At 47.7% G+C, this 13,871-nt stretch overlaps 1 protein-coding gene across 4 annotated transcripts in view; it reads right to left on the minus strand.

Annotated features, from left to right (window-relative positions):
* Window positions 1-1,863: 1,863 nt before the first annotated feature.
* Window positions 1,864-13,871, minus strand: part of LOC130291508 (UAP56-interacting factor-like) — a 73,961-nt gene continuing 61,953 nt past the window's right edge. Inside the window, exon 9 of one of the 4 annotated variants that reach the window (XM_056540293.1) lies at window positions 1,864-2,515. In XM_056540293.1, coding sequence (XP_056396268.1) covers window positions 2,420-2,515 — 96 coding nt within the window. In that variant the 3' untranslated portion in view covers window positions 1,864-2,419. The remainder of the gene's footprint in view (window positions 2,516-13,871) is intronic. The other 3 variants (XM_056540292.1, XM_056540290.1, XM_056540291.1) reach the window with 3 other exon arrangements.

The following is a 13,871-nucleotide window of genomic DNA, read 5'->3' on the forward strand; positions in this document are numbered from 1 at the left end:
AAAGTGTTGCAGGCGGTAGTGGAACGGCTTTGGTACGTCCCATGGTCTGTGTCCCCCAATGGAGCCCATAGAGAAAAGGAGATTTTTTAACACTTACCGTAAAATCTCTTTCTCGAAGGATCCATTGGGGGACACAGCTTCCACCCTTTTGGGATTTTCCTTGGTTCTCTGTCCGAGGGTGTGTTCAGTTATGTTTTTCTGGTTCTCGGACAGTTTGAGGTTTTTCTTGACCTGTTAGTCTCCTCCTATTGCTCTGGAACTTCAACTGATTGGCTCAGAGCCTGAAGGCGGGTACATCCTGCTGGGAGGAGCCAAGTGTTTTTGTTGCCATAGTGTCTCATCTCCTAGAGACAGCAGCTTACACCCACGGTCTGTGTCCCCCAATGGATCCTTTGAGAAAGAGATTTTACGGTAAGTGTTAAAAAATCTCCTTTTTGCTATTATGCCATGTGGCTGCAGCATGCTTTTTGTAGGTCTACAGTAAATAAGTTGCATATGTTACATTTATAACTATCAATAATAACCGTTAAGGGGTTGCCCCCTCACTGTGATAACCCTTTACTAGAACCCCGCTTAAAAACAACCTTTATTGTTTATCTTTTTAAAATATACCCCACAACTATGTTTAAAATTCCAGCAGTAGCAGGGTCATATGTGTATAGTGAGTATTGCACAATCACTTGCTGGGAACATATATTGGGATCCAGTTAACCGCTTATTGCTGTGAGCTTGTTATCCAGCACACCTTAGCTACTGGTCCCAATTTGTTCCCTTTCCTTTAAAGAGTAGCTCCCACCATCCCTTTTTTTTTTTCTTTCTGTCCCTGCCTATTGCCCATCTATCCCTAACCACCTCCCTGCCTTTACATTTTTTTTTTACTATATTAAAAATGCTTTTTTTTCTGCCTGGTAGTGTGCTCACTACCAGGCATACTTCCCCGGCAGGCATGACGTCACTGACGCCTGCTGGGGGGGCCTGACTTCCGCCCTTAGTGGTGCCTCCAGCTGTTTCACCACTACAACTTCCAGCCTGCCCTGACATCTATTGGCTGTCAGGGCATGCTGGGAGTTGTAGTGGGGAAACAACTGTAGGCACCCTGTGGTGAAAACAGTCTCAGCCGCAGCTGCCACAGATCCGCTGTGTTAAAAACACCTAGCTAATAGTTTCTGCCGTGTCACGACTACGGGGTCGGAGTATTGTGTTTTCGCAACTCCGCCCCCGTGTGATGTCACGCCCTATCCCCACAATGCAAGTCTATGGGAGGGGGCGGACGCCCCCTCCCATAGACTTGCATTGAGGGGGTGGGGCGTGATGTCACAAGGGGCGGAGTTGTGACGTCACTATACTCCGGCCCCGTACTCATGACCCGGCAGACTCGGAGGCTGAAATAAACCCTCCTGCATCTTACCGGATTGTCTCCTGTGGTCCGGTCCGCGCTGTATTGATCCTGCCATTTGCTCCGTGTGAAGCCGCCATTTGTACTATAAGATTCCAGGCTGGAAGCTGCAGACGGGACCTTGTATGCACTTATTGAGGGAGATTTATCAAAATCTGTCCAGAGGAAAAGCTGCCCAGTTGCCCATAGCAACTAATCGGATCGCTTCTTTCATTTTTAGGAAGGCCTGTGAAAAATTAAAGAAGTGATCTGATTGGTTGCTATGGGCAACTTTTCCTCTGGACAGGTTTTGATAAATCTCCCCCAATTATGTGCACATCATTGTTGTGTATGACGGTACACAACTTTACAGGGTAAGCTGTATTTTGTATGTGATCACCCTCACTCTTCCTCCAGTCTTGCGCTATGGAGCGCTCTCCCCTCTTGTTCTATTTATTGTACATGGCATCGCTGTAACCGTAGAGTAATGTCATTATTACCAAATGGTCAACTAAGAAAACACCCCAAAAATGGGAAATACCTATTTTTTTTATTCCACCCCAATTTTTTGTTTTGTTTCACAATATACTGTATGCTAATATGAAGGGTGTGCGTTAAGAGGAAAATCCATCAAATAAAAAGACATAAGCAAAAAAAAACTTATTGTGGTGAAAAAGGGGTAAAAATATAATAGATCTCAATCGTAAAAAGTTCTTAATCTCATAGTTTGTAACACTACAGAAAGAAGACAATGGGGGAGATATGTCTAAACTTGTGTAGAGAAAAAGTGGAGCAGTTAAAAATAAAAGAAGCCATCTGATTGGTTGCTATGGGCAACTGGTCAACTTTGCCTCTGCACACGTTTGAACAAATCTCCCCAAATAAGTCGTACTGCTCATAACTTTATTGTGTACAATATGAGCATGATGGGAGTTGTGATTCTTGGTTCTTCAGTGTGTTGTTTTACACGACTTGTTTTCTATCCACACCCAAAGTCCTGGTGAAGAACGGTAGAGCTCCATATGGTTCAAAATGGAACTGATGTTAATTGATCATGACCATCCGCGCCCCTCTTCTTGCTGGTGTATACTGTCCTCTTATCTTCAGTGTAGAAAACCGTTCATTCAGTGTGACATTTGTCTGGAAAATACACAATCTCACATCAGTGTTTTTTCTTCTCACTGTGCAACAATGAAACATGAAGGTTAAAAATAAATAAATCTTAAAACTTGTCACAAAATATCAGGCATCCAGCTAGTATTCTGAAGACTTAGACAACCTATCAAACGCTATTATTGTTGCAGAAGTAAATACTGCATCATTGAAATGGTTCACCAAGAAAAATGGTATACATTCAAACCCTCATCACAGACAACACCTCATCACAGACAGCTCCTCATCACAGACACCTCATCACAGACAGCTCCTCATCACAGACACTTCATCACAGACAACTCCTCATCACAGACAACTCCTCATCACAGACAACTCCTCATCACAGACAACTCCTCATCACAGACAACTCCTCATCACAGACAGCTCCTCATCACAGACACTTCATCACAGACAACTCCTCATCACAGACAACTCCTCATCACAGACAACCCCTCATCACAGACAGCTCCTCATCACAGAGACTTCATCACAGACAACACCTCATCACAGACAGCTCCTCATCACAGACACTTCATCACAGACAACTCCTCATCACAGACAACCCCTCATCACAGACAACTCCTCATCACAGACAACTCCTCATCACAGACACTTCATCACAGACAACTCCTCATCACAGACAGCTCCTCATCACAGACATCCCCTCATCACAGACACTTCATCACAGACAGCTCCTCATCACAGACAACTCCTCATCACAGACAACTCCTCATCACAGACACTTCATCACAGACACTTCATCACAGACAACTCCTCATCACAGACAACTCCTCATCACAGACATCCCCTCATAACAGACAACTCCTCATCACAGACAGCTCCTCATCACAGACAACTCCTCATCACAGACAACCCCTCATAACAGACAACTCCTCATCACAGACATCCCCTCATAACAGACAACACCTCATCACAGATATCCCCTCATCACAGACACTTCATCACAGACAACACCTCATCACAGATATCCCCTCATCACAGACACTTCATCACAGACAACTCCTCATCACAGACAACTCCTCATCACAGACAACTCCTCATCACAGACAACACTTCATCACAGACAACACCTCATCACAGACACCACATCACAGATATCCCCTCATCACAGACATCCCCTCATAACAGACAGCCCCTCATCACAGACATCCCCTCATAACAGACAGCCCCTTATCACAGACATCCCCTCATCACAGACAGCCCCTCATCACAGACATCCCCTCATCACAGACAACACCTCATCACAGACAACACCTCATCACAGACAGCACCTCATCACAGACACCACATCACCGACACCTCATCACCGACACCACATCACAGACAACACCACATCACAGACACTTCATCACAGACATCCCCTCATCACAGACAACACCTCATCACAGACATCCCCTCATCACAGACAACACCTCATCACAGACAACCCCTCATCACAGACACCACATCACAGACAACACCACATCACAGACAGCACCTCATCACAGACAACACCACATCACAGACAACACCTCATCACAGACAACACCACATCACAGACAGCACCTCATCACAGACAACACCTCATCACAGACAACACCTCATCACAGACACCACATCACAGACAACACCACATCACAGACACCACATCACAGACATCCCCTCATCACAGACATCCCCTCATCACAGACAACACCTCATCACAGACAACACCTCATCACAGACAACACCTCATCACAGACATCCCCTCATCACAGACACCCCCTCATAACAGACAGCCCCTCATCACAGACATCCCCTCATAACAGACAGCCCGTCATCACAGACATCCCCTCATAACAGACAGCCCCTCATCACAGACATCCCCTCATCACAGACACCACATCACAGACAACACCACATCACAGACACCACATCACAGACAACTCCTCATCACAGACAGCACCTCATCACAGACAACACCACATCACAGACAGCACCTCATCACAGACAACACCTCATCACAGACAACACCTCATCACAGACATCCCCTCATCACAGACACCCCCTCATAACAGACAGCCCCTCATCACAGACATCCCCTCATAACAGACAGCCCGTCATCACAGACATCCCCTCATAACAGACAGCCCCTCATCACAGACATCCCCTCATCACAGACAACACCACATCACAGACAACACCTCATCACAGACAACACCACATCACAGACACCTGATCACAGACGACACCTCATCACAGACAACACCACATCACAGACACCTGATCACAGACGACATCGCATCACAGAGGACACCTCATCACAGACACCTCATCCCTAGTGTTGCTCGCGAATATTCGCAATACGAATTTTATTCGCGAATATCGCATATTCGCGAATTCTCGAATATTCGCGAATATAGCACTATATATTCGTAATTACGAATATTCGTTTTTTTTTTTTGTTTTTTTTTATTTTTTTCACAGTACACATAACAGTGATCATCCCTCTCTGCTTCCAGCTTGTGTAGTGTAAAGAAGGCTCTAATACTACTGTGTGAGACTGGTGTGCGAATTTTCGCATATGCGAATTTTTGCTTGTGCGGGTTTTTGTGTATGCAAATGTTCGCATATGTTAATTTTTGCACACGCGAATATTTGCATATGCGAAAATAAAACGCGAATATTCGCGAATATATGACGAATATTCGTCCATATATTCGCGAATATTCGCGAATTCGAATATGGCCTATGCCGCTCAACACTACTCATCACAGACAACACCTCATCACAGACACCTCCTCACAGACACCTCCTCACAGACAACACCTCATCACAGACACCTCATCACAGACATCCCCTCATCACACACAACACCTCATCACAGACAACACCTCATCACAGACATCCCCTCATCACACACAACACCTCATCACACACAACACCTCATCACAGACAACTCCTCATCACAGACAACCCCTCATCACAGACAACACCTCATCACACACAACCCCTCATCACAGACAACCCCTCATCACAGACAACACCTCATCACACACAACCCCTCATCACACACAACCCCTCATCACAGACAACACCTCATCACACACAACACCTCATCACAGACAACACCACATCACAGACATCCATCCCCTCATCACACACAACACCTCATCACAGACAACACCACATCACAGACATCCCCTCATCACAGACAACACCTCATCACAGACGACACCTCATCACAGACACCTCATCACAGACAGCACCACATCACACACAACCCCTCATCACAGACACTTCATCACAGACAACCCCTCATCACAGACAACCCCTCATCACAGACAACCTCACATCACAGACAACCCCTCATCATAGACAACCTCTCATCACAGACAACCCCTCATCACAGACAACCCCTCATCACAGACAACCCCTCATCACAGACAACCTCTCATCACAGACAACCTCTCATCACAGACAACCCCTCATCACAGACAACCCCTCATCACAGACAACCTCTCATCACAGACAGCCCCTCATCACAGACAACACCTCATTACAGTCAACACCTCATCACAGACACCACATCACAGATAACACCTCATCACAGACCACCCCTCATCACAGACAACCCCTCATCACAGACACCTCATCACAGACAACCCCTCATCACAGACAACACCACATCACAGATAATACCTCATCACTGTTACGCCGAGCGCTCCGGGTCCCCGCTCCTCCCCGGAGCACTCGCTTCACTCTCGCTACCGCAGCGCTCCGGGCAGCTCCACTGACCCGGTGCGCTGCGATACCGTCTCCAGCCGGGATGCGATTCGCGATGCGGGTGGCGCCCGCTCGCGATGCGCATCCCGGCTCCCGTACCTGACTCGCTCTCCGTCTGTCCTGTCCCGGCGCGCGCGGCCCCGCTCCCTAGGGCGCGCGCGCGCCGGGTCTCTGCGATTTAAAGGGCCACTGCGCCGCTGATTGGCGCAGTGGTTCCAATTAGTGTGTTCACCTGTGCACTCCCTATTTATACCTCACTTCCCCTTCACTCCCTCGCCGGATCTTGTTGCCATTGTGCCAGTGAAAGCGTTTCCTTGTGTGTTCCTAGCCTGTGTTCCAGACCTCCTGCCGTTGCCCCTGACTACGATCCTTGCTGCCTGCCCCGACCTTCTGCTACGTCCGACCTTGCTTCTGTCTACTCCCTTGTACCGCGCCTATCTTCAGCAGCCAGAGAGGTTGAGCCGTTGCTAGTGGATACGACCTGGTCACTACCGCCGCAGCAAGACCATCCCGCTTTGCGGCGGGCTCTGGTGAAAACCAGTAGTGACTTAGAACCGGTCCACTAGCACGGTCCACGCCAATCCCTCTCTGGCACAGAGGATCCACCTCCTGCCAGCCGGCATCGTGACAATCACAGACACCACATCACAGATAATACCTCATCACAGACTACACCACATCACAGACAACATCACAGACACCGCATCACAGACAACCCCTCATCACAGACAACACCACATCACAGACAACACCACATCACAGACAACACCACATCACAGACAGCACCACATCACAGACAACACCACATCACAGACAACACCACATCACAGATAACACCTCATCACAGATACCATATCACAGATAACACCTCATCACAGACTTCACCACATCACAGACAACATCACATCACAGACACCTCATCACAGACACCTCATCACAGACACCTCATCACAGACAGCACCACATCACAGACACTTCATCACAGACACCACATCGCAGACAACACCTCATCACAGACACATCATCACAGACATCCCCTCATCACAGACAACACCTCATCACAGACACCTCCTCACAGACAACAGCACATCACAGACACTTCATCACAGACATCCCCTCATCACAGATACCTCATCACAGACAACACCTCATCACACACAACACCTCATCACACACAACACCACATCACAGACACTTCATCACAGACACCACATCACAGACAACATCTCATCACAGATACTTCATCACAGACATCCCCTCATCACAGATACCTCATCACAGATAATACCTCATCACAGACATCCCCTCATCACAGACAACACCTCATCACAGACACCACATCACAGATAATACTTCATCACAGACTACACCACATCACAGACACCTCATCACAGACAACACCTCATCACAGACACCACATCACAGACAACACCACATCACAGACACCACATCACAGACAACACCACATCATAGACACTTCATCACAGACATCCCCTCATCACAGACAACACCTCATCACAGACACCTCCTCACAGACAACACCACATCACAGACACTTCATCACAGACATCCCCTCATCACAGATACCTCATCACAGACATCACCTCATCACACACAACCCCTCGTCACAGACAACCCCTCGTCACAGACAACACCACATCACAGACAACACCACATCACAGACACCACATCACAGACAACACCACATCACAGATAATACCTCAGCACAGACACCACATCACAGATACTTCATCACAGACTACACCACATCACAGACAACACCACATCACAGACACCTCATCACAGACAACCCCTCTTCACAGGCAACACCACATCAGACAGCACCACATCACAGACACCACATCACAGACAACACCCCATCACAGACACCTCATCACAGACAACACCACATCACAGACAACACCACATCACAGACACCTCATCACAGACAACCCCTCTTCACAGACAACACCACATCAGACAGCACCACATCACAGACACCACATCACAGACAACACCCCATCACAGACAACACCTCATCACAGACACCTCATCACAAACAACACCACATCACAGACAACACCACATCATAGATAATACCTCATCACAGACACCAGATCACAGATAATACCTCATCACAGACTACACCACATCACAGACAACATCACAGACACCACATCACAGACAACACCACATCACAGACATCCCATCACAGACAAAACCCCATCACAGACGAAACCCCATTACAGACAACACCCCCATCACAGACAACACCCCATCACATACAGCACCTCATCACAGATAGCACTACATCACAGATAGCACCACATCACAGACAGCACCTCATCACAGACAACTCATCACAGACAACACCTCATCACAAACAACACCTCATCACAGACAATCCCTCATCACAGACATCCCCTCGTCACAGACAACTCCTAGTCACAGACAACCCCTCATGACAGACAACACTACATCACAGGCAACACCACATCACAGATAATACCTCATCACAGACACCACATCACAGATAATACTTCATCACAGACAACACCCCATCACAGACAACACCACATCACAGACACCTCATCACAGACAACCCCTCATCACAGACAACACCACATCACAGACAACACCACATCACAGACAGCACCACATCACAGACAGCACCACATCACAGATAATACCTCATCACAGACAACACCCCATCACAGAAAACACCTCATCACAGACAACACCTCATCACAGACAACACCTCATCACAGACAACACCTCATCACAGACAACACCTCATCACAGAAAACACCACATCACAGACAGCACCACATCACAGACAGCACCACATCACAGATAATACCTCATCACAGACAACACCCCATCACAGAAAACACCTCATCACAGACAACACCTCATCACAGACAACACCTCATCACAGACACCACATCACAGACAACACCACATCACAGACACCACATCACAGACAACACCACATCATAGACACTTCATCACAGACATCCCCTCATCACAGACACCTCATCACAGACACCTCCTCACAGACAACACCACATCACAGACACTTCATCACAGACATCCCCTCATCACAGATACCTCATCACAGACAACACCTCATCACACACAACCCCTCGTCACAGACAACCCCTCGTCACAGACAACCCCTCGTCACAGACAACACCTCATCACAGACACCACATCACAGACAACACCACATCACAGACAACACCACATCACAGACAGCACCACATCACAGATAATACCTCATCACAGACAACACCCCATCACAGACAACACCTCATCACAGACAACACCTCATCACAGACACCACATCACAGACAACACCACATCACATACACCACATCACAGACAACACCACATCACAGATAATACCTCAGCACAGCACCACATCACAGATACTTCATCACAGAAAACACCACATCACAGACTACACCACATCACAGACACCTCATCGCAGACAACCGCTCATCACAGACAACACCACATCAGACAGCACCACATCACAGACACCACATCACAGACAACACCCCATCACAGACAACACCTCATCACAGACACCTCATCACAGACAACACCACATCACAGACATCACCACATCATAGATAATACCTCATCACAGACACCAGATCACAGATAATACCTCATCACAGACTACACCACATCACAGACAACATCACAGACACCACATCACAGACAACACCACATCACAGACACCCCATCACAGACAAAACTTTTTCACAGACAAAACCCCATCACAGACAACACCCCCATCACAGACAACACCCCATCACAGACAACACCTCATCACAGATAGCACCACATCACAGATAGCACCACATCACAGACAGCACCTCATCACAGACAACTCATCACAGACAACACCTCATCACAGACAACTCATCACAGACAACACCTCATCACAAACAACACCTCATCACAGACAACACCTCATCACAGACACCTCATCACAGATATACCCTCATCACACACAACACCTCATCACAGACTACACCTCATCACAGACAATCCCTCATCAAAGACATCCCCTCATCACAGACGACACCTCATCACAGACACCTCATCACAAACATTCCCTCATCACACACAACACATAATCACACACAACACCTCATCACAGACAACCCCTCATCACAGACAACCCCTCGTCACAGACAACCCCTAGTCACAGACAACCCCTCATGACAGACAATACCACATCACAGGCAACACCACATCACAGATAATACCTCATCACAGACACCACATCACAGATAATACTTCATCACAGACTACACCCCATCACAGACAACACCACATCACAGACACCTCATCACAGACAACCCCTCATCACAGACAACACCACATCACAGACAACACCACATCACAGACAACACCACATCACAGACAGCACCACATCACAGACAGCACCACATCACAGATAATACCTCATCACAGACAACACCCCATCACAGACAACACCTCATCACAGACAACACCTCATCACAGACAACACCTCATCACAGACATCCCCTCATCACACACAACACCTCATCACAGACAACACCTCATCACAGACAACACCTCATCACAGACAGCCCCTCAAAACAGACAACGCCTCATCACAAACAGCACCTCATCAAAGACAGCACCACATCATAGACAGCACCACATCACAGACAACACCCCATCACAGACAACACCTCTTCACAGACAACACCTCATCACAGACACCACCTCATCACAGACAACCCCTCATCACAGACAACACCTCGTAACAGACATCCCCTCATCACAGACACCACATCACAGACAACACCACATCACAGACACCACATCACAGACGACACCACATCACAGACACCTCCTCATCACAGACAATCCCTCATCACAGACATCCCCTCATCACAGACAACTCCTAGTCACAGACAACCCCTCATGACAGACAACACTACATCACAGGCAACACCACATCACAGATAATACCTCATCACAGACATCACATCACAGATAATACTTCATCACAGACAACACCCCATCACAGACAACACCACATCACAGACACCTCATCACAGACAACCCCTCATCACAGACAACACCACATCACAGACAACACCACATCACAGACAGCACCACATCACAGACAGCACCACATCACAGATAATACCTCATCACAGACAACACCCCATCACAGACAACACCTCATCACAGACAACACCTCATCACAGACAACACCACATCACAGACAGCACCACATCACAGACAGCACCACATCACAGATAATACCTCATCACAGACAACACCCCATCACAGACAACACCTCATCACAGACAACACCTCATCACAGACAACACCTCATCACAGACACCACATCACAGACAACACCACATCACAGACACCACATCACAGACAACACCACATCATAGACACTTCATCACAGACATCCCCTCATCACAGACACCTCATCACAGACACCTCCTCACAGACAACACCACATCACAGACACTTCATCACAGACATCCCCTCATCACAGATACCTCATCACAGACAACACCTCATCACACACAACCCCTCGTCACAGACAACCCCTCGTCACAGACAACCCCTCGTCACAGACAACACCACATCACAGACACCACATCACAGACAACACCACATCACAGACAACACCACATCACAGACAGCACCACATCACAGACAGCACCACATCACAGATAATACCTCATCACAGACAACACCCCATCACAGACAACACCTCATCACAGACAACACCTCATCACAGACAACACCTCATCACAGACACCACATCACAGACAACACCACATCACAGACACCACATCACAGACAACACCACATCATAGACACTTCATCACAGACATCCCCTCATCACAGACACCTCATCACAGACACCTCCTCACAGACAACACCACATCACAGACACTTCATCACAGACATCCCCTCATCACAGATACCTCATCACAGACAACACCTCATCACACACAACCCCTCGTCACAGACAACCCCTCGTCACAGACAACACCACATCACAGACACCACATCACAGACAACACCACATCACAGACAACACCACATCACAGACAACACCACATCACAGATAATACCTCAGCACAGCACCACATCACAGATACTTCATCACAGAAAACACCACATCACAGACTACACCACATCACAGACACCTCATCGCAGACAACCGCTCATCACAGACAACACCACATCAGACAGCACCACATCACAGACACCACATCACAGACAACACCCCATCACAGACAACACCTCATCACAGACACCTCATCACAGACAACACCACATCACAGACATCACCACATCATAGATAATACCTCATCACAGACACCAGATCACAGATAATACCTCATCACAGACTACACCACATCACAGACAACATCACAGACACCACATCACAGACAACACCACATCACAGACACCCCATCACAGACAAAACTTTATCACAGACAAAACCCCATCACAGACAACACCTCATCACAGATAGCACCACATCACAGATAGCACCACATCACAGACAGCACCTCATCACAGACAACTCATCACAGACAACACCTCATCACAAACAACACCTCATCACAGACAACACCTCATCACAGACACCTCATCACAGATATTTCCTCATCACACACAACACCTCATCACAGACTACACCTCATCACAGACAATCCCTCATCACAGACATCCCCTCATCACAGACAACACCTCATCACAGACAACACCTCATCACAGACACCACATCACAGACAACACCACATCACAGACACCACATCACAGACAACACCACATCATAGACACTTCATCACAGACATCCCCTCATCACAGACACCTCATCACAGACACCTCCTCACAGACAACACCACATCACAGACACTTCATCACAGACATCCCCTCATCACAGATACCTCATCACAGACAACACCTCATCACACACAACCCCTCGTCACAGACAACCCCTCGTCACAGACAACACCACGTCACAGACACCACATCACAGACAACACCACATCACAGACAACACCACATCAAAGACAGCACCACATCACAGACAGCACCACATCACAGACAGCACCACATCACGGATAATACCTCATCACAGACAACACCCCATCACAGACAACACCTCATCACAGACAACACCTCATCACAGACAACACCTCATCACAGACACCACATCACAGACAACACCACATCACAGACACCACATCACAGACAACACCACATCATAGACACTTCATCACAGACATCCCCTCATCACAGACACCTCATCACAGACACCTCCTCACAGACAACACCACATCACAGACACTTCATCACAGACATCCCCTCATCACAGATACCTCATCACAGACAACACCTCATCACACACAACCCCTCGTCACAGACAACCCCTCGTCACAGACAACCCCTCGTCACAGACAACACCACATCACAGACACCACATCACAGACAACACCACATCACAGACAACACCACATCACAGACAACACCACATCACAGA

Source organism: Hyla sarda, chromosome 9 (genome assembly GCF_029499605.1).
Source record: "Hyla sarda isolate aHylSar1 chromosome 9, aHylSar1.hap1, whole genome shotgun sequence".
NCBI classification, from domain to species: domain Eukaryota; kingdom Metazoa; phylum Chordata; class Amphibia; order Anura; family Hylidae; genus Hyla; species Hyla sarda.